The 22558-nt window shown below is 39.2% G+C and overlaps 2 protein-coding genes across 3 annotated transcripts; both read left to right on the forward strand.

Annotated features, from left to right (window-relative positions):
* The first annotated feature begins 482 nt into the window (after positions 1 to 482).
* LOC113449147 (olfactory receptor 9G4-like) lies at positions 483 to 1433 on the forward strand. The gene has a single exon (XM_087922941.1). It carries the CDS (start codon positions 483 to 485, stop codon positions 1431 to 1433), a length of 951 nt encoding a protein of 316 aa, XP_087779067.1.
* Positions 1434 to 9621: 8188 nt separating this feature from the next.
* On the forward strand, positions 9622 to 18926 carry LOC113449146 (membrane-spanning 4-domains subfamily A member 12-like). 2 transcript variants are annotated; one of them, XM_026720146.2, is made up of 7 exons: positions 9622 to 10107; positions 12323 to 12504; positions 13504 to 13620; positions 14159 to 14215; positions 15576 to 15722; positions 17472 to 17588; positions 18304 to 18926. In XM_026720146.2, the coding sequence occupies exons 2-7, from the start codon at positions 12325 to 12327 to the stop codon at positions 18310 to 18312; spliced, it is 627 nt and encodes a 208-aa protein (XP_026575931.1). In that variant the 5' UTR covers positions 9622 to 10107; positions 12323 to 12324; the 3' UTR covers positions 18313 to 18926. The 2 variants fall into 2 exon arrangements, with proteins under 2 accessions (XP_026575931.1, XP_087776927.1); XM_087920801.1 differs by having other exon boundaries at positions 9948 to 10141.
* The last annotated feature ends 3632 nt before the right edge of the window (positions 18927 to 22558 follow it).

Raw genomic sequence — 22558 nt, forward strand, 5'->3', positions numbered from 1 at the left:
TATCCCCTTAGGAGGAAGAATCCATGCGGAATGTATGTTTCCATTTCCCTGTGTTCTTTTAGAAAAGCCAATATTTCTTTAAATCCAGATTGACTCCTCATGTTTACATGAGCAAGGGTATGTAGTTATCTTGGCAAATAGGGAAAAGTGGCTGCACATTATCTGTCCTAGGACATAGCTCTAATTTCACAGATTAGTCTTCCTCGAAATTCTACTTATCACCAAGCCTCCTAATAGTCAGACAGCCAATAACGTCACTAAGATCTACATTCAGAAAGTGTTGGAAAAGCTCACAGAGTGTATATAATTCTGACCTGCATCCTGCAAATGGTTATAGAACATTAAAAAAGCAGAAGCAAAATGAATTTGGGGCAACATTGGCAAAATTGTACCAAAGTTGTTGGGGGTTCAACACATCATTCAAAGGCTTTGAATTAATTATCTATTCCCGGTTCTCTTTCCTCTGCAAACAGGTGATGCTTATGAAAACAATGGAAGTGAAAAGCAATCAGACATCCATTATTGATTTTGTTTTGGTTGGTTTTACAATGGATCCGTTTCTACGAATAATCTTCTTTGTGCTGTTCTTAGTCTCCTATATACTAACACTGATTGGGAATCTGGGCCTCATGGCCCTGATCTACTTGGACTCCTGCTTGCACACACCCATGTACTTCTTTGTGGGCAGCCTTTCCTTTCTGGATATCTGGTACTCCTCAGTCTACACTCCTCGGATCTTGTCTGACTGTGTGTCCAAGAACAACCACATGTCCCTTGCTGGTTGCACAGCCCAGTTCTTCTTCTCTGCTGGATTAAGCTTCAGTGAATGCTTCTTACTGGCCTTCATGGCCTATGACCGCTTTGTGGCCATCTGCAATCCACTTCTTTATGTCACTGCTATGCCCAAGAAGCTCTGTGTCCAACTGGTGGTAGGTTCCTACGTAGCTGGTTTTGCAAATGCCATTGCACATGCTGGTAACACCTTTCGACTACGCTTCTGTGGAGAAAATGTCATCAACCACTACTTTTGTGATGTGGTGCCACTTGTGAAAATGGCCTGTGATGACACACAAGTATATGAATTCATTCTGGCTGCTCTTATTGGTAGTAATATGTTAGTAACCACAGTTGTGATTCTGAGCTCCTATATTGGTATTGGGGCAGCCATAGTGCGCATCCGCTCGGCTGCAGGGAGACGCAAAGCCTTTTTCACTTGCTCTGCTCACTTGGTTTCAGTCACCCTCTTCTATGGTTCCATTCTTATCATGTACTGTAGACCCCACTCTCAACACACTCCGAATTCAGACAAGGCAAATGCGTTGTTCTATACAGTAATCAACCCTCTGGTCAACCCTTTAATTTACAGTTTACGCAACAAAGATGTGAAAGCAGCCTTCAAGAAAGTCTGGGGGAGATTTCTAGCACACAAATGAATGTCAATAATACTGTATTTCTTCAGACCGGATTACAGAAAATTTAAGCCTGCCTGCCTGCCTCCCTCCCTCCCTCCCTCCCTTCCTTCCTTCCTTCCTGCCTTCCTCTGCATCATATAATAGTGTTTTCCTGAAAATATCACCTACCCTGAAAACAGGCGCTAGGCTGATTTTCACGCCTGCACCTAAAGTAAGTCCTACCCCAAAATAAGCTCTAGTTAAGCCCCGCCCACCATCTGGTTGTACGAGATGGAGTGAGGCGCAGGCTTAAAAAAATCAAGCTCAGGTGGAGGTGGGGGGGAGGAACTGCTCCACACACCCCGCACCCACTTTCTTTAGGAATGCCGCAGCCAGGCCTCCCATGCCCCGACACCTGTCACACCACTGCCTGATGTCTTCTGTAGTCGGTCGCGGCCACTTCTTCCTGCTTTAGCTTTGCCCTGGTGGGTGAATTTGCTTGCGAAGTATTCCTATAGCCTCAGCAGGAGGGGAGGGTCACTTGACTAGTAGGCTGAGAAAGTGGGGTTAATACACAAGGTGTGGGTACGGGTCAAGCTTGGCATTTCACCTTCCTGCCTTTTGCAAACTTTCGGCCACATGCAAGGAAAGCAGAAGGAACAGAGACCCTGGCTTGTTTCTCTCTCCCAAACTTCGCCAGCAATGGGTCTTTGCAAGGCTCATTACACAGGTGCAGCCTCTCAAGGCAGTACACCACAAGGCTCATTAAAATCCTTATTAAAACATGAAAAATTTGAATTTTAAGTGGAAGAAGTCTTCTTCTAAGAACATATTGTATATTAATAAAAAACATGATAAAAGGAGACTTTGAAGATTGGACACTGAAGGCAACCAAACTTTACAGCACTCTCTAAGTGGTTTACAGAGTCAGCCTATTAAAATTAAATCATAGCTTGAATCACTTTATATCTTTCACCATTTAACAAATAATGATGAGTTCTGATTATCTTTTTTTTCTTCAGAATATTTTTATTGGAATACCAATGTATGCACATTGTATTGTTTAATCAAAAAGACCAATAGATGATTAAAATGGTTGGATATAGTGAATGCAGCATTGTGGGCAAAAAGAACTACATTTTTTATTGTTGTTGCAGATTCTTGGGCAGAAGGATTCTTCATTTATATAGAGCTACTTTAAACCCACTGCTGTTCTGAGTGATTTGATGAGTCAAAATGACAGTTTCCATTTTGGCAAAAACCTCTGATGCTTTGGGGGAATTTATTCATTTAAATTTGTTATAGCTGTGCAATTCCATTGAACTCCAATGGGAATGATGGTCTGGGGGCCTTGGGGTTCCATAAATTGGGTTCTAAAGCATTCATGGTTCAAATTACCATATGGCAATACAAATTTAAAAATAAAATAAAATAGAACAATGGCAGAACTTTACAAACAGCAAGGTTTCATGTTTCACAATTGCACAATAATACAATTCCTTCAGAATAATTGGATAACGTGATGTGGTGAAAGCAATAGCTTGCTTTTTCCAATCACACAACACTACAAAAAGGAAGCAATGTAGCAAATAAGTTCATTCATTTGTGTTATAGTGAAAAGTTTGCACTAGAAATGTTTTGGCCATGCTCGTGCCTGTTTTACCCACAGGAGATATATCATTGGGCTTCTGCAATAGCATTTGCACCAAGATAAATTCCTTGTGTGTCCAATTACACTTGGCCAATAAAGAACTCTATTCTATTCTATATATTAGCTTATTGAGTGAGTCTGGACCATCTTCTCCAGGCCCAATCTATCTCACAGAGGGGTGTCCATAGGGAGAAAGAGAAAGAACAATATGTATGCTGTCTTGATCTCCAGAAGCTTAGATAACAAAGAAGTGAAGGCAGCCTTCAAGAATGTCTGGGGGAGATTCAAAGTACCCAAATGAATGGCAGTGATAGTGTATTGCTCCAGATTGGATTACAGACAAACTAAGCACCCATCTGTACTGTCAGCTTGTTTAGGGTAGATTGCAGATGAGGAAATTAACCTCTAGATTCCAGTGTTTGTCAGCTAACCTTCCTCCCTCCTTCCCTCCCTTCCTTCTGTCTTTCCTGTGGAGAAAGTCTGGAAACCAAAGGTAACTTCAAAGATTAGTTGTCATCCCCTATGCTCAAACAGTCCTGCATTATTTAAGCAAGAAGCATATGTTTAGGAGAAAAAGGGTATGTTTGATGGCATAAATTAGATATTACATTTTAAAGCTGAGCATGCAAATCTGTTACAGTGTTGTCAGCTGAAGACTGTAGATGCTTTTCCCAGGTTCTTTGCTTCCTCCTCATCAGCACTCTCAGCCTATGCTCAGTAGAGTCCTCTGGAGCTCGGTCTGAGTCATAGTTCTCAGTTTCTAGGAAAGGAAAGGAAGAGAAAGTCATGGGTGTTTGTGTGTGTGTGTGTAAAATAACTGACAAACTCTGCAAAAATACTGGTGTACTGGGTATAGAGTTAGGGAAGTAATAAATTGGCTACTACTTTTCATCACTGACTTTTTAAGCATCTGTCACAGAGTTCTCCATTTTGGCAGCTCTGCTCATGCTCAATGGGCTTTGCATGCCATAGTAAAATGTACAGACTCAATCTTAATGCCTGATATTTTGAGGGCATTGTGTTGAGGTAGGCTTATGTTATTTGGAGAAAGAAAGGAAATTCAGGATTAAGGAAGAAAGTCTGTCATGTAGGGAGAAATCTCCCCAAAGACCTTCACAAGAGGGTAAATTGGACAGTAGCTTTACTTGTTAATTTATTTGGATCCTTTTCAGAAAGAGGAATAGAAATCTGCTGATTTTTCCTTTCCCTTTTCTCATGCATTTTCATTGTTTGCGCAACTGCTTAATCTCCCCCTCCTGTTCTCACATATCTCTGTTGTTGGAAAAGGGAATTTGGAGCTCTCTTGGGGTCAACTCCCTTCACTCACAGCCTAACCAACCAGCAGTAAAAATGGCAGGTCTTTTCACCTGTCCTTTCCAGACAGTTTAGAGTTAATGGGATCTAGGATAGTTAGTTAGGAATTGAGAGCTGTCCCCTTAAGGGAATGCATCATGGTAAATGTAGTTAAGGTATCCTGGAAAAAAAATGTAGTTCATGTCATGTGGCCACATCTGTAACCCTGATTGGTCACTTTTGACCCTTGGTGGGTTGGGGGAGGTTTCTTCACTCTTGCCTGAACACAGCCTCATGGTAGCATCTCTACCCCCTGCTTCTATGATATGGGATGAAAGGGAAAAGAGATAACCATCTTTTTACCCAGAAAGACAGATATGCAAAGGATTGGACATTAAGAAGAATCTCATCATAATTCTGAGTTATCTTGAGAATGCCTGATGAACCAGTAAAAAGACTTTGTGTGGATGCTTTGTGGAGTTATCTATCTGCCCTTGTACATTACAGAGGACAGTTTGTACAGGACAGAATATCATCCAAGAATATGTATTGGATTCAAAGTTTCCAAACCTCTTTCCACTGTTTGCCTCTTTAAAAAGAAATAAGTAGTATGAAAGGACAATTCAATGCATCAAGAACCACATTGTAAAAGATATTAGCTCTGCATCCAAGTAGTTTTCTGTCCCCCTACCTAGTTCTTTAATCTGTTTATCACTATTACTATTGTAAATTGAAATTGGGTTGGTTAGTTGGTTTTCTTTGGTTTGTTACAAGCTGCTCAAGGTTGGGCAGCCATATACATTCTTTAAAATAAATATAATTAATGCTAATCCAAATAAAAAGTAAATTTATCAAAAGTCACAAAAACAACAGCTGAAATTATCATTCTACCCAGAAGATTTAGCTGAAGTCTTGATTTTCTTCCAGGTGGAATGCCCAAGAAAATGCATTTCACAGTCTGGGCTCTTACGTATAGTAAGACATTCTCTTATATGGGTTGTATTGCAATACAAACTAGTATTGCAATATTGCAATATTTATTACAATATGATTAAGATTCCCTGTAGCAGGCAAACCATCCTTCAATGACTAGGAGCTTTGGGTCATGCACTGTTTTCTAACCTAATATCCCTCACAGAGACTATCTTCCAGAGATAAGGAGAAGGGCAGATTGAATGCCTCTTAGGCTCTTGGAGGAAAGGAAGCATATCAGGATAACATGATTTATGGTTTAACATGAAACATGAAACATAACATGATAACAGGATATAACATGGAAATATATAACATCATAACAGGATAACATGAAACATGGTTTATGCAATATTTAATGCTGCATAGTTGAGCAATATCTGAGTTCCTCATAAAATTACAGAATGGAACAATGAAAGATGTCTCCATAATTTCCTTAAACCAATTATTAGAAAGCACTCTCCGAACAACTAGGGAGCCAGTCTGATCTAGTGATTAAGGCACCAGGCTAGAAAATGGGAGTCTTTGAGTCCTGCCTTAGCCACGAAAAGCAGGTGGGCAATTTTGGGCCAGTCATTCCCTCTCATCCCAACACACCTCACAGGGTGGTTATTGTGGGGGAGAAATAGGAGAAGGAAGATATCTTGGATATGTTCACCACCTTGAGTTATTTGTAACTATGATAAAGGTGGCATAGAAATAAAGAAACAGCAGGGTTCACTTCTCAATAAATGCCTATTCCAAATCCCTTGAGAGAACATTTTCTAGATCTTTTCAGACCTCAATAGTTCAAATTGCCAGATAAAAAATTGCCAGATAAAAAACATTTTCACCATTCTGGCTGGGAAGCGCCACATTTGGAGAATGCCAAGTTGCAGAAGGACTACTGTATGAATCTTTTCATTAAAAAAAATTAAAGCCATATTAAATGTATGTACAGAATAACTGCATTATTGGTTAATCAAAGCTCATGGCCTAGTTCTCTGCAGGACTGCTTGTTCAATGATACCTAACATCTGATTAGATCTAGGCCATCAGGCTTACGGCATGTCCAATGGTTAACATGTACCAGCTTCCCTAGGTAGAGCAGACAGGAAATTTGATCAGATGAGCTGCTTCTAATTTGTTGTAAGACAGCATTCCAGCAAACCTCCATTCCAACCAATAACTGGGGAGACAGACATCTTCTCAAAAGTTCTGTTTTATTTGGATAGTAAACTGGCACATCTGCGGAATCCCAAATCTGAAAGTTCCAGGCTTCCTTGCAATAAGTAAAAACTACAAATCTACCCCCTGCACCCATCATCACATCACATGCCCCTATTGCCATCCGTCCCAATTTGAGACTTCCCCTCACTTATGTGCAGAATAACATGACCTTGACTTAGAAAAAGAATGCTATTTTGTCTAACCACATACATTCCAAGAAATTCCCCCCGCCTCCCATTTTCCCAGGCTCAAGAATGTAGCAGTGTGGAAGCATCTGGTCTCAATATGGCTTCCAAAGCTGACATACAGTGGCACTGAAAAAAGTGACTTATGACCATTTTTCACACTTGTGACTGTTGCAGCATCCCCATGGTCACGCGATCAAAATTTGGCCACTTGGCAACTGGTTCATATTTATGACGGTTGCTGTGTCCCAGGGCCATGTGATTCGCTTTGGCGAGCTTCGGACAAGCAAAGTCAATGTGGAAGCCAGATTCTCTTAACAACCATGCAACAACTAACTCAACAACTGCAACGATTCACTTAACAACAATGGCAAGAAAGGTCATAAAATGGGGCAAAGCTCACTTAACAAAGGTCTCACTTAGCAAGAGAAATTTGGGCCTCAGTTGTGGTCATAAGTCAAGGACCACCTTTACAGCCTGGTGGTAGGTGGGGAGTGTTCCTTCTGAGCTTGATTGTCCATTCCTTATGTGACTGTGGGCTCTGCGCTCTTAGCTGCTCTTTCCCAAGGCAACATCTCTTCTGACCATCTTCCATTTCCACCTACCCTCACAACAACTTGTCATCTTGTGGACTTTGGAGATGGGCTCTTTGTCTGTGGGCCCCATCCCTCCTGCCCTATGAGATTGTACCTTCTCTAAAAATCTAAATCGTTTCATCCCCATTTTTGTTGAGAGAAGCCTTTAAAATCCTTTTTTTTCCCAGCAAACCTTTCGTTATAATGATTTTGGATTTTATTCCTTGGTGCTTGTTATTTTCTTCCCTGTTAAACAGATATTGGCTGCTGTTGTTGCTTGCCATTGTTTTCGGCTTATTTCATTGCTTTAACATATTGCATACATCTAGAGCCATGATGGCAAACCTATGGCATGATGCTGGAAATGGCACACAGAACCATTTTTGCTGGCACGCGAGCCGTCACCCGGAACAGAGCGCCTCCTGACAGCCACCTGATTGTTGGGTATCTCCCATGTGTGTGCCAGGGCAGGGTGCATGTGGGAGACATGCGTACATATGCAGAGGTGTGCGGCGTGGTGGGGTCGTAAGCGCATGCACAGAGACGTGCAGGGCGTTGTGCGCGCATTGCATTATGGGTGCAGGAACACACGTATGCACTTTCACCACATAATGATGAAAACGTTAGCCATCACTGGCCTAGAGTCACTTAGAACCCGAACCCTAACCCTAATCCTAACCCTAACTTTTGGCAGCTTTCAAATGCATTTGACCTATATGATTATGATAGCTTACAAAGTGAAGAAACAATGTTTCTGAGCCGGAAGGCAGAACCTGACTCAACAATGCAGCTTGTTGGGAAATCCTTGGGCAAGTCTGCCTCTTTCCATCCTACAGCTGCCCCTTCACTCAGCATAATATTCAACTATTTGAAGATCTGATGAGGAGCTGCCTATTAGGGCATCTAATAGAAAATCAATTTTTGCCATTTTTTTCACAAAGGGGTTCTAAAAATATGTGTTTCTTACACCAAGAATTCAAATCTGCTATTATTTTTGCAATTGCATGATTAGTTAATACAGTAAATCCACATCTGATGATATACCCCACAAATATTGTTAAGTTTGTCTTTTCAAAATTACACCTTGCACTACAAAAATTGAAAGTTTGTTTCTGCATGAATCTTATCTAGCTAAGGAAAAATTAATCCATGTAATCATACACTAACATCAGAAAGCAATTATCTGAGTTACAAAAATGTTTAAGCAAGTTTCATCGAGTCTTGCTTTGATTTGTTCTACATCAGATGTCAACACTTCTTTTGCCTCTGATATAACCCTTACATTTCTCATGTGTACACACTCTGCTTGCTGCCTCTGTAACCTGTTCCACACCTCTCTCTATTGATTGGGCATGGCAGGGCCATTGTGGTACTTGCATTGGTTTGTTGATGAACTTCTTTATTACCACTATAGTCAGTTTGCACGTCAAAGGTGGCTCGTATACTCCTTCAGACCAGTCAATCAGCTCCAGCACAGTGAATGCTCTGGCTTGACCTCTAGCCAGTGCATGGCATCACCTCCACCGGTATTAACATTTGTAGAATCTCTTCCAATGGTTTTCAAGCTTTTGTCAATGCCTTTCTTCTTCATGAAACACACCAGATTACCTGGAATCACTTGAGCAGGTTTTCCTGTTTTTGAGCCTTTCTCTGGGGTGAAATGATAAAGATATCTTCCACCCAGCTCACTGCACACCGAATAATGTTCTTCTTTGATGGGGAATTGCTGGTCTGAATCACTTGCTGGGGAATTGCTGATCAGAAAAGTTACACTATTTATGTAGCACATCCAAATTATATTAAAGTAACCAAAATACCTTTACAATCCCCAAGGCATGTCACAACTTTTGAGCATCCCTAATGTTTGAAAATTGAAAGTTGAAAAACTTGGCTGGAGGGCCTTGCTTGAGGGATACAGACCCTAGGATGACTCCTTCCCCCCCCCACACATCTGTATTAACAACTGCTAACCCACCCACCCCAATCTTGGTATTTCTCACCTTTTGAAATGTAATGTTATTTTTGTAATTTTAAAACTTTTAAATCTTAAATCAAGTCTGATTTTAATATTAATTTTATTAATTATATTGTACACTGTCCAGAACTCCTCTCTGAGAGGTTGGTAAAGAATTAGGAAATTAGGAGGTAGGTGGGTAGGTAGGCAGGCAGGCAGGCAGAAAAAAAAACAAATAACATTTTTTAAAGCAACAGAATAGAATAGAATAGAATAGAATAGAATAGAATAGAATAGAATAGAATAGAATAGAATACTTTATTGGCCAACTGTGATTGGACGCGCAAGGAATTTGTCTTGGTGTAAATACTCTCAGCATACATAAAGGAAAAGATACATTCGTTAAGAATCAAGAATCATAATGTACAACGCTTTATGTAAAACATTTCCCTAAAATAGCAGATACACTTTTCTTAGGAATAAACTCATTTCTCAATCGGAGCAGCTGCTTCTCGCATCCTCCTCCTCCTCCTCCTCTTTTACCGGTATGTTACAATCTTTGGCGACGCTACATTAGCGACCATTCTGAGAAATGTCTCCAAATTAGCCGCCGCGGAACAACTACGGAGCTGGGAAGCAACAAAGCAACCTCTTTACGCGCGCGCAGAGCCGAGATTCGGCGTTTCCTGACCTCCGTTCCGTTTTTTCTTTCCCGGAAAAGCGGTGCGAGCGAAACTGTCAGCGAGGGGGTACCGCCCGCAGCCGCCTGGTCTCGGGAAAGGGAAGCCGGCGCGGGGAACGAACGAGTTGTGAGTCTGCGGCAAGTGCCGGCCAAGGACTGCAAGCTTATAGAAGGGAAGAAGCGACCCTCCCGCGGGTGAGTGTCTCCCCCGGCTCCTTACAGATCGGCGGTGCGTTTTTCGGTGGGAGGAAGGAGCGGGCGTAGTGCAAAACAAGAAACTACGTGGGGTCAGAGAAGCGAGTTGCTTCCCTGCAGGCAAAGCCGAGTCAGACCAAAACATTCAGTTATGATCTTCTTTATTCGATTTTATTATTATTATTATTAGCAAGAGTATAGTGGGAGAAATAGTACAGATTTCAGTTGCCCTCTTCTTCAGAGGAGGCAGCAAGTGCAGAGGCTCCGGTGGTATTGGCAGTTGAACAGGGAAAGGGTTCCGTGTTCTGCACACAGGTATCCAGGCTGGAATTTCAATTTTGGCAATTTGTCCTCAAGGATGGACTTTTTCAGCAAGGCCGTTGGTAGGCTGATTATGGAGAACCAAGATAGATGAGATCCCATCCTCAGATGTGAGGTCCGCTCCACTTTGGGACACTGGTGGGGTCCTCTATTCCCCACCCAGGCTGTCCATCTGGATTGGGTCTTGCTATTTGCTTTGAAAAGTCCATTCATGTAGTTGCTCTTTGTGTTAATAGCATCTCTTCCAGGTCGACCCTAAAGTTCTGCCACATTTCCAGTTATATGCTGCTATTTTTATTTCCTTTCAGTTGTACAACACAAGAATGAATTAAGCAATTTACATACACGAGGAACAGGTTGACTGGAGCATTTTTCCTTAATGCCCCCCCCAAAATGAAACATGAAACTCCTAAAGAGGAAGAAATAGAAAATATTCTTTCTAAAAACTTGGTTTGCTTTATCATTAATAAGTGGGTCAGGAAACACATTGTAATTCTTTTAAACTTCCAGATAGAGGCCTTCTGAATATGATATGAAGGATGTGGGTCAAGTTACACATGAAAAATAATGAAATATTGAAACTCTCTGGATTCCTATAAATGCAGCAAAAAATTATACAATAAAACCTTTGATTGGAAGCATCAATCATTCCTAAAAGTAATCAGCTGGTGATTTATATGGTTTAATGAAGCTGGTGCTTCTTCTTTAGATAGACAATTAGTGGCAAAACTGAAGTGGCTTATTAAGTTGGATGTCAGTTCAGTACCTGACCTACCACTCTTCTCCACTCTTATCAATGACTTCTTTGATAAATAGTAAAAGAAATGCTTACCAAATTTGTGAATGATGCAAAAATTAATATACCCCTTTTTTAAAAAATGAAAATGATCTAGGTACAGTTAGATAAATAGGCTAAAAATATCAAAACTGTATTTAATAAAAACTAGTGTTAAATTCTTAGAAATAGAAGTCAAACAAACAGATATAGGATGGGGGACAGTATTAGGCTTGCTAACAATATTGGTCCCAAAGGTGCTTTTTCAAGAGGCCATCTGGACTTTCTGTTTTTTTCTTTGAAGACGTTTCACTTCTCATTCACGAAGAAGAAGCTTCTTGAATGAAAAGAGAAAAGTCTTCAAAGAAAAAACAGAAAGTCCAGATGCCTCTTGAAAAAGCACCTTTGGGACAACCATGACTTGGATGACTGAGAATCTCCATAGACATTTAACAATATTTGTGAAACATTTATTGGAATACTAGTTAATTGGAATCTGAGCCAGTTTGTTCCAGTGGTTAAGGCACCAGGCTAGAAAGTAGTATAACGTATCAAATATAATGTTGGGGGGGGGGAGAAATTCACTATTTTTTGAATTGGACAGATTCATTTTGAATCAAACAGATCCAGGTTCACCAGGATTCTTATAAACTGGAACACATTCATTTTGGCTCGTGCTAATTATGCATTATTATGGATGACATCTTTGCACCTCGCTGTTTGAGGAAGTTGCACAACATTCTCAGAGACTCTTCTTGCCCTGCTTACAATCTTTATGAACTGTTGCCCTCTGGCAGAAGATACAGTACCATTAAAACTCGGACCACAAGTTTTCTGAATAGTTTTTATCCCAGAGCTATAATTGCACTTAACAATGAACTTAAGGACCACCATCAGTGAGCTGTTGGACAGTATTACTTGGTCTGTTGTGTGGATGCTTGTGTGTTTTTAGGAGGCAGGGAATTTTGGCGGGTGGGGAGGTGTTTGGGGATTGTCATGTGTGTGTGTGCATGTTGAGTCTGGTCTCTGGGTGTTATGTGAATTTTGTTGTGTATATACTGTGTATATACATACAATGACAATAAAGAATTCAATTCAATTCAATTTGGTTTTCTTCAGAAATGGACAGCAGTGTGACAGAGCATGGAAATGTGAGGATCATCACTCAAACAGTCCCACAGACAGGTTCTCTGCCAACACTGGCAGCTACAGTCAGAGTGGTTGGCTCTGCTTCTGCAGCATCTAAGTTCCTACTAACCCATAACAAAAAGATCAAGAATACTCTGCTCAATGTGATTGGGGTAAGGCCCTCTAGATTTGTCCAAGTAAGCCCAAATTCTGTGAAGGCCTCTGCATTTCTCTGTGTCAGACAACTCAGGTCCTCAAGACCGTTCAAGAAAGACCTGTTAATAAATTGAATTATATAAGTAGAATCACAGCGTTTCATTTTTATGTGATTATGCTAGTGACCAAAAAGTACACAAATTTTTATTGGGAGTTCCTTATGTAGAGGGTAAACATGGATTAATCCTTCCTCTCCCCATTCCCGAGTTCTATTCTAATAGAATTTTTTGCATAATCACTAAATAAGAAGCTTATACCTCAAAGACATTACAGTTATTTTTGTGTTAATATGGTTTTAGCAGATATTTTTGCTATTGTACTACTTCTATTGGGTTTGTTGGTAATCAGATATATAAGAACCACCTTGGACTCCTTGCAAAGCTAGAAAGATTTTTGGTTTTGGAGGGCCTTGGAGACAAACTTCTACTTTTTAGCATGGCATCCCTAAAGGATTTAGTATTGCTAGACTCCTCTTAATGGCTTGGTTTTCCTTAACCAATACTCAAAGTTCACTCTACATTTATTTATTTTTTAAAGTGAGGATTGTATTTTTTTAAAAAAAGGAAAGCCAAAGGAGGAGGAGGAGGGAGCAGCACAAAGAGAGCACTGGATGGTCTCTCTCCAGCTACAGCCCCTGCAAATCATCTGTACTGAAATCCCAAGAACATATTTAAGGAGTTAATCATTAACCATTTAATTGAAATGATGGTATTGGTTTTATTTATATTTCGGAGTGTGATTTTCATTTCTCCCCTCCCTTTTTTATATTGCTGTCTTATCCAAAATACTCTTTCTAATAGAGGAAAAACTTGATTTTGTAGGAAATTTCTCATTAAAACTTTTGCCATATTTAGGATTGCATAGTACAAAATACGCCTTGGATTTGTTAGATCGTGGTGCTAATGCTTTAGATATCTAAATATATTACTTGCACCCTCTTTTCTTTTTTCCTTCAGATCATGCAGATCATTTTGGGAGTTACCCATGTGAGCTTTGGCATTGCCCTGACAGCAGCTCAACAAAGCTTCACCGTCACTGTGCAAAGTGGCATTTACTTCTGGATTGGGATCCTGGTAAGCAAACTTTTTGAGAGGCACAAAGGTTTACCCATTTTCAGTCTGTAGAAGCTTCTGCGTGGTTCTGTATAGTTTGAGAATCAGGGAGAAATTAGAACTCCCTCTGCCCTCCAGTAGATAATGTGTTTGTTCAGTACAAACTTTTCCTTACACATTTTTTTTCCAACTTGGTGCTTTCCAGATATCTTAGAATTCAGTTCCCATATCAATGCTGGTTAGAAAGCAGTGAAGTTAAAATCCAATGCAAGCCAAAGACACCAGGTGAAGTGATACATTCTTTCATAGAGAACTTTCTGAGTATATCTCACACAAATTCAACTGGCTTGCCTTGGCCTACCCATAAGGGAAACTGGAATAGGCTTTTTCTCATCTTTTAGTTGCCTTCAGAACTTAGTGCTTGAGTAAGGAAGAGGGATGTAAATCAAGTTAATTAATAAATGCCTAGTAGGGACAGGCTGATTCTAGGAGCACTGGTTCTGCAATATAAAATAAGCTCACCCTTATACCTGCTGTTTGTTTTTCTTTGCTTTTGTAGCTCTTGATCACTGGGTCCTTGTTAATAGAAGTTGAGAAAAAACAATCTGATCTACTAGTGAGTATGTTGCCAAATTTATCAGTCTGGCTTTGTTTTTTTTTTCCCTTCAGTTAAAGCCACCTTAGCATGAAAGAGACAGCTGGCTTCACTACTTCACCATGCTGCTCCCATCCACCCTAACAAACTCCTGTTTGGGTTGATTCAGGTCTCTGGGATGGGGATTGATTTAAGAGATTTAGTAAGTACTGGGGAAAGGCCATTTGAAAGAACTGGATCATCCTGCAGCCCAAAGCAAAATAATCTTGGAGGACAGTGCCTGAGAACAGAGGGAAAGATGCTTGCCCACACTAGTAAAAAGTGTCTAAGCAAATTCAAGGAATTATCTGAATATGCCACCAAGAGAATGGTTAGTGACACGTGTTAGATTGCATCTACAGGAAAACCTGCATTGGATTAAGGGAAGGAACACTACTTTAATACCAATATACTTAAAGAAAACTCAAGGCTGCCTCACATCTGAGATGGAGGTTATTTGAAAGCAATTTTAAAAGGGGAGGGGGGCGGATTCACTGGTGCCTTTTTGCTGCAATTGGACTCAAATGGGAAAAGACTCACACTTGACAAAGATAACTAAAGGGATGTCTGCATGAAGAGCTAGCACCAGTTTACACTCAGCTCTGGACATTTGATCATGTGCCAACCTACTTTGGGGAACTGTGTCTTACTTGCTGTGCATTGTTTTAGTTGAAACTGAAGCAAAACTGTTTTCTACCTTTAAATTATGGTTGCTCCAGTGAGTTTATGGATGGTATAATTTCTTCCTATGAGTAGAAATCAGAATTACTGACATGCTATCATTTAACTATTTTAACTTGTAAGAGGCAATATGCAGGAGAAAAAGAGCCGAATGCCAGATGGAGGAGGGAGAAGAATGGTGTGGGTCATGGAAGGTGTTGGGGGGGAAGCTCAGTTCAGGAGAAATACAGGTGGGTGGGCTGGGGAAGGTGTGTGGGTGGGTTTCTTCTTCCTTCCCCTTTCCCATTTCATCAGATAGTTAAATGGCTGCTGCCAGGGGAGGGGGAGGGGAGGGAGCAAAGGATTGGAAGTCTGTCTGGGAAACTGTCACAGAATGTTGAAAATAAAGATCATGTGACTGGAGCAGCAGCCCATCATTACAGCAGCAGCCAGTACCACGAAACTTTCTCAAATTTCATTCGGGAGTCATGAGTCCTGTATTTTGGATTCATTCTGTCAATTAGCCCGTTTGAGGCACCTTAGTTCAAAAATTGTTGCCCTGTGATGCACCATTTTGCCTGGCTAAAGATCATGACAAGAGTTTTAGTAGTATATAGACAGATGCTTCTAAGAATTACACAGGATGTGTAACAACTAACCTTTATCTAATATATTGATGTAGGTGAAATCTGCTTTCTTTGTCAACGTGATATTTTGTGTAGTTGGACTGGTTGCAATAATCCTACATGGTATTGAGATTGCACAAACTGTTAAAGAAGGAAACCCATGTGACTCAAATCCCAGTTATTACTGCCGAAATTATTCTCAGGTAAATTCCTGACCTTCCTTCATATGTACATAGCAGCAGTTGAAATGATTCTGACATAGTAAGATTCAGACCTTACAAGACTCTTCAACTTGTCTAAATTTGGTATAGATATAAGCCTTATTCTCTATAATGAGATTTATTTTGTTTTGTACTGTTTTTGTGTCTCTTGCAGAACTATAATTAAATTGTGCTACACAAGTATTTTTAACTGGAAACAAACGCACCAACTGAGTTAACATACTACATTAAGTTATGATTTCTTGAATGATTTACCATGATTTTATAAGTAAACTGCAAATAACTAAACACATACATCCTAAGACACAAATTAGTGTTAACAATTCACAGTGGTTGGGTTCACAGTCAAACATTATTTCTGAGTATAATGGCTAAATCCAATTACTGTATTCTTTCTATATTGATTGAGAAACTCATGATATCATTTCTTGAATTTTGATTTATTCAACCTTCCCATCTTAGGATTTATTTCTTTGCAACACTTCCCTGCTTATCATCTCCCTGAATGCAGCATTGAGTATAACCCGTGCACATTCTATGGCGTGCAACTCTTTGCTGCCTGCACTGTTCAGTGGCTACTTAAAGGAAAGATCTCATTTGAAGGGAGGGGCGTGCATCCTGATGGATTACGGCTTTTTCAGTCTTCATATTCATCATAAAAATTTTCTCGATAGATTGGTAGCCAGAAAAAAATAGGAAAACTAGAAATACAAGGAAGAAGCTAACATAAAGAGAAACTAAAAACCCTGAAGAAGCAAAGAAGCCTAATGTTACCACCTGCCTTTTTTGCAAGGGAAGAATAAGGATAATGAAAACATTTCGTCCCATTCCCATCTTGGCTTTTCAAGCAAGGTGGTTCCCTAGGCAAAAGTCTGAAAAAGCTCTTGTGGGAAAGATTAAGCTGGGGCAAGCAGAAGCCCATCCCCTGTGACTTCCTGACTAAGGATCACAATAGGTGACTCCTGTAATCTTCATCTGTACTCCCCCTTTTCATTTCAGAGCGGCTCAGGCAATACTCCTGAGTGAGGTGGTACAAAAAGAGCAAATAAGCTCCAAGTTATCAACATACGTTAGATTAAACTAAGTTTATATCAAGTGTAACTAAATTAAATAATTGAGTAATATTTGGGTTTTAAGTTAATTAATTGCTCTTCACTTCATTGAAATATGAATTCCTATAGTTCCAAACAACTATGATGATGTTTTCAATTCTATGGTTTATACAGGTGAAACTCGAAAAATTAGAATATCATGCAAAAGTTCATTTATTTCACTAATGCAACTTAAAAGGTGAAACTAATATGAGATAGACTCACTACATGCAAAGCAAGATAGTTCAAGCCATGCTGTTTGTGCACCTTTTTCTTCCACACTTTTCCCTTCCACATAACTTTCTATTAATGTGCTTTGATACAGCATTAGAGTGGGACACTTTGAGCCTAGAATATTGAACGTTTTCACAATATTCTAATTTTCTGAGATTGTGGATTTGGGGTTTTCATGAGCTGTAAGCCATAATCATCTCAATTATGACACATCACAGCTTGAACTATCTTGCTTTGCATGTAATGAGTCTATCTCATATATTAGTTTCACCTTTTAAGTTGCATTATTGAAATAAATAAACTTGCATGATATTCTAATTTTTCAAGTTTCACCTGTATAACAGAAGAATTTACAGTCAGGTGGAGTGGTGGTAACCAGCACATTTGTATGTGATTTTGCCCACAGATTCTGTCCTTTGGCCTGAACTCTGTGTTCCTCATCTTTGTGCTTCTTGAAGTATCCATAGCTATCGTGGCCATAAGTAGACTCAGGACTCAAAAGCAAGAGAGCTATCAACCAATGGTGAGGATACAAACTTTTGTCTGAATTACTAATGTAGCAAAAATGTAGTCTTAAATCAGAAGCTTTGAGGGCTATAAAGGAGGAGAGCCAAGTTAATCAATGAGCTAGACAAACTCTGTTATCGAGAGATCCAACCTAAAACTAAAGAGAAATTTGCTGACAGTGAGAATAATTAATTAGTGGAACAGCCTGCTTCCAGAAGTTGTAGATACTCCAACACTGGAGGTTATTAAGAAGAAGTTGGACAGACATTTGTTTGAAATGGTATATGGTTTTCTGCTTGAGCAGTGGATTTGGATTAGAAGACCTCCAAAGTGCCTTCCAACTCTGTTGGAATTCTGTATAATCCATAACAGCAAAAAAAGCCAGGAAAGTCAGATAGTGTTTTTCATATCTCACAAATATTATTAAATCCACATCACTCTATACACATGACGAAGTAAGCCACAGCTCATGAAAGCTTATGCCTTGTAATAAAATATGTTAGTTGGAAAAGATGCACCAGAACTTCCTTCTGATTTTCAGGCTCTGGGGACTCTCAAATCCTGAACTTCTTTCTGTTACCATTTAGAGATTCCCAAATGTTCTCCAGTCATTTTGATTCTGCTATTTTGGGAATTATGCAGAAAAATGAATTTGCTATTCCTGAGCAATTAAGTGGTTAAAAACTTTTACAGATACTACATTAATCTTTGTGTATGTGTGTGTTTTTCAGGCAACATGAAGACAAGTGGTTTCTCTTCTCTGTCACACAATGCTGAATATTTACTCTAGATGCTTCCCTGGCTTGAAGCAATATGAGTGTGAGCTTCCAATCTTTACCTTCCCAGTAAACCTTCCCTTGCTAAATCCCAAAAATCTGCCTCAACCTAGAAATGGAAAACAAGTTTTGTGTTTGTTTATTATGAGCTTCTTCTATACAGGGCAGCCACCAGTTTATCCTAAATGCAAGGCCTGTCACATTCCCTGTGTTATGAAACATCCTATGTAGTTTCATCAGTGTTCATATCCTGAAAAGCACCAATTGTGATGTGTGCTGGCGGTTCTAAATTTTATAATACAAGGGTTCTACCATCACTTCCTTCCATTTGTAACTCTTTGGGGTCTTCATGAAGAAGAGACAGATTATTTGAAAGTGTTTTCCTCTTCCCCACCATAAGAGGCCATCTATTTGGAATCGCCTTTAAATTTGTATATTTTCTTCTGTATTTTTTTACGAGAGAGAGCTTTTTCTTAGTAGGCTTTCTGAGTTTTTTCAACTTCACTTTTCTTTTTTATACATAACTATTAAAATTTTAAGATGACAGAAACTATCAAGAACTAACGTTTAGAATAAAAAGGAAGAAAGAAAAGAAATAAGAAAAGAAACAGAAAAATTGCAGAAAAGAAATATAAAGAAATTATTTCTGATTTTATAGGTGCAGTGGTTCAAATGCAGTATTGCAGGTCTAACTCACTGCTCATTCCAGGAGTTTGATTCTGGCAGGCTCAAGGTTGACTCAGCCTCCATCCTTCCGAGGTTGGTAAAATGAGGACCCAGATTGTTGGGGGCAATAGGCTGACTCTGTAAAATGCTTAGAGAGGATTGTAAAGCACCATGAAGTGGTATATAAGTCTAAGTACTATTGCTATTGTTATTTTTATAGTAATTCTAAGCATAAATGTACATTAAGCTTTTACCCTACAGTTACAACACTTTACATTTTTTTATAATTATTTTATCTTCTAATCATCAAAACCATGTATGATAATTTCTTTTTTTTTTTTTGTTTCACATAAAAAGTCCATAAAGGTTTCCAATCAGCACTGGGCTGTACTATAAGAAATGCATTGATTAGGAGTCAGAAAGGTAATTTGTACTGAAAGCAAAGAGAGAGTTGTTCTGTTAAATTATTTTATTTTTGTTGCCCCAGGGTTGAGTTTAACTTTATTAAAATAAAGTTAAACTCAACCCTGGGGCAACAAAAATAAAGTAATAAAAGAGAGTACTTTATTATTTTATTACTTTATTTTATTACTTTATTATTAAAGTAATAAAAGAGAATGGGAGATATGTTAGCAACTAATTACCAGGAGGTGCTGCCTTTAGGAAAAAAGGAAACTACCCCTGCCAAAGGAAGAATCATTCAGAGAAGCAACCTATCAGGAACTTGAACCAAATTTCTTAAACCCTGATCACATTGTGATATGATACAGAATTATTTCTGAAGCAAAAGAAAACAAAGGGTTATTGGCTGGTTTGTGCATTCAGCAGAAAAAGAATAGCCTAAACACTTACCTTGGTCCATTATATGCCATTTACCTCCGCTTTCTGTAGCAAAAGCTTAGCATTTAATTCTAATGAACACATTAAATGGTCCATAGATCCAATTTATCCACTCAGATTATAATTTCTACTTTTATCAGATCAATTTTTCTGCTGTTTCACAAGGTCTTGGTTATTTTGCCTTCACAAACTATTTCCATATGAAATGCTTACTTTTTAATTTATCTGTTTTAGAGAAACTTTTGTGCCCACTCTGCTTCTTAGAAGTGCCCGCCCATGATTAAATTTCACAGATGATAAATACAGAGGTGATACCAGGCCCAAAACTAAGAATGACGTGGTGATCCTTTCAAACTGAATTCTTTATTATTTCATACTTATTGATAGAATCTTGCCAGATTGAGGACACTACTATTTGCATCTACCATATGCTATGTGAACAATTTTAGAGAAGGGCTGTTTTTACCCTCTTTCTCTCAACGTAATATTTGGACTGAGTTGTCTCTTAACATCTCTGGATTGCATCCTTTCCCTCCTAGATTTCATGACATCTATTGCAAGCACTTTGATGCAAACCTTTATTTGTAAAGCTATGAAACAAAGAACCATTTCACCAAGTAATCTGTGCTTCAACTCAAAATCATGAATTTTAGGGAGTTTATTTCTTTCGTAATAAGACAGATCTCAGAGTGACTGTATAGCTGCATGTAGTGCTTGTGCAAACATTGTGAGTACTTCCATTTCTACTGTTTTTTTAAAAATATTGAAAAAGGTGCTTCTTGTAATGGAAAAAAGTGAAACAAGTGCCTTTAGATTTCTAAACGATGTAAATATGACTTGTCATGTTCACGTTGATATTTGCATTGAAATAACTATTAACAGTTGCATTAGTATTACTTTGCAGAATGTATGTTAATATTTGTATAATTATCGGAAATATTTCTTGTACTTAATGTAAGTCAATTTTCTAGTCTCTTATTAGGATTATGTAAATATCCAGCTCTGAAAGGAAAACATGATTTATGGAATGTGTGCCTGCATTTGTAGCACTTGCTGGGAATAGTGTAAATTAAATAATCTTTTCCCAGGTTTGTGTATCAGTTATGGATGGCAGCAGCAAGACCCAACGGAAAAGACACTTGTTTTAAGATATTCCTAGCAGATGCTCTGTACATGCTACATACGGTAATCTAGACTAATAGGCCACTGGTTTTTTTTTCACATTGCACAGCATCTCCCTCCAGCAAGATGTAAGGGGAAAAGAGGTAGAACTTTCAGAGGCTAATTGTAAGCAATTTTCATCTTTATTTGCAAGCTAAATCAATTGGATTTATCTCAACTTGGATTCCAGATCACAGATTGCTCTGACAACTGCTTGCCCAGTTCATATAGCTTCCAGCTTTTGAGGACATTGAGAGGTTATAGATAGGTAGGTAAACTCATCATTTTGCTTACCCCTTTTCCTTCTTAATTGGCCACTCTAGTTCAGGCACCATGATTAAGCCAGGCAACCAATGTCTCAGAATGTGGAACGTGTGCCTGGCTGCTCAAAAGAGGTAGCTATAAGAATACAAAAATATGTGAAAAAGGGAAGATTTTCTGATAATAATTATAGATCAATTTTAAACATTCTATTCTTGGGTAGGATAATTGAAACTGTGGGAGCCCCAAAGTTCCAGATGCATTTGAATGAAGCTGATTTTCAGAGCAAATTAGAGTATGTTCCTGAAACTGCTTTGATCTTGTGAATGACCTACAATGGAAATTATATGTGGGAAACTACTTGTTCTTTCTAATATCAGTACTTCATTAATCGTTCTCATGAATCTTTTAGCAACATTTGAGACTATTAATCATGGTAACGTTCTAGGTTTTCTGCCAGGCTTTGCAGAAGTTCCAAATCCTCCCTATCAAGAGGTACCAGAAGGTAATATTGTTTGACACCTAGGTCAGGGGTCTCCAACCCCCGGGCCACGGCCCACTACTGTGGCCTATTGAAACCAGGTTGTGTGAGTGGCAGGCTAGCGCATATTCACATGCAGCTCAATTTCCACAAGCAGTGGTCTGGCATGCATGCACATGCTCACACAGCTCAACATGCACAAATCAAGCTGTGTGCACATGCACCTGTGCTCCAGCCCACTGCTTCCACAAGTCAAACTGCATGCGCGCTGGCCTTCCACTCACTTGGCCCAGTTCCCTCCCCCTCAGCCGGACCACCAAGCTGCAAAGGTTGGTGACCGCTGACCTAGATGATTGATCCATAGTGCTTCAGAGTTCTGTCTTGTCCACTATACTATTTTAATACCTTATGAACGAATTCAGCATGTTGGAGAAACTTGCTGCTTCCCTACCCCAAAAGTTCAATTGGTACCCATTAAATTAGCTTTAATGGGATGAGACAGACACCTTATGTTAACTCAATCATTAATTTATATTAATGGAAACCAGGACACATAATTAAGGCAGAATAACAGCAGATAGCTTGAATCTGCAAAGATGAAGTAAGGAAAGCAAAGGTTCAGAATGAACAAAGACTTTTAACAAAAGTCAAAGATAATTTTAAAAAAGTTTCTTTCAACATATAAATAACAAGGAAGCAATCAAGGAAACAGTCAGTCCAGTAAAGAGAGAAGATAGCAAAGAAGTAACAAATAGTAGAGAGAAAGCAGAGTTGCTTAGCTCATTCTTTGCATCAGTCTTC

The sequence above is a fragment of the Pseudonaja textilis genome, chromosome 1 (assembly GCF_049901715.1).
Source record: "Pseudonaja textilis isolate UNSWEBS1 chromosome 1, rPseTex1.2, whole genome shotgun sequence".
NCBI classification, from domain to species: Eukaryota; Metazoa; Chordata; class Lepidosauria; order Squamata; family Elapidae; genus Pseudonaja; species Pseudonaja textilis.

Coding starts and splice junctions, on each gene's coding strand:
- LOC113449146 (XM_026720146.2), top strand. CDS start 12,325: ATGGACAGCAGTGTGACAGAGCATGGAAATGTGAGGATCATCACTCAA. Junction 13,621..14,158: donor ACTTCTGGATTGGGATCCTG/GTAAGCAAACTT, acceptor TTGCTTTTGTAG/CTCTTGATCACTGGGTCCTT. Junction 15,723..17,471: donor ACTGCCGAAATTATTCTCAG/GTAAATTCCTGA, acceptor TTTTGCCCACAG/ATTCTGTCCTTTGGCCTGAA.
- LOC113449147 (XM_087922941.1), top strand. CDS start 483: ATGAAAACAATGGAAGTGAAAAGCAATCAGACATCCATTATTGATTTT.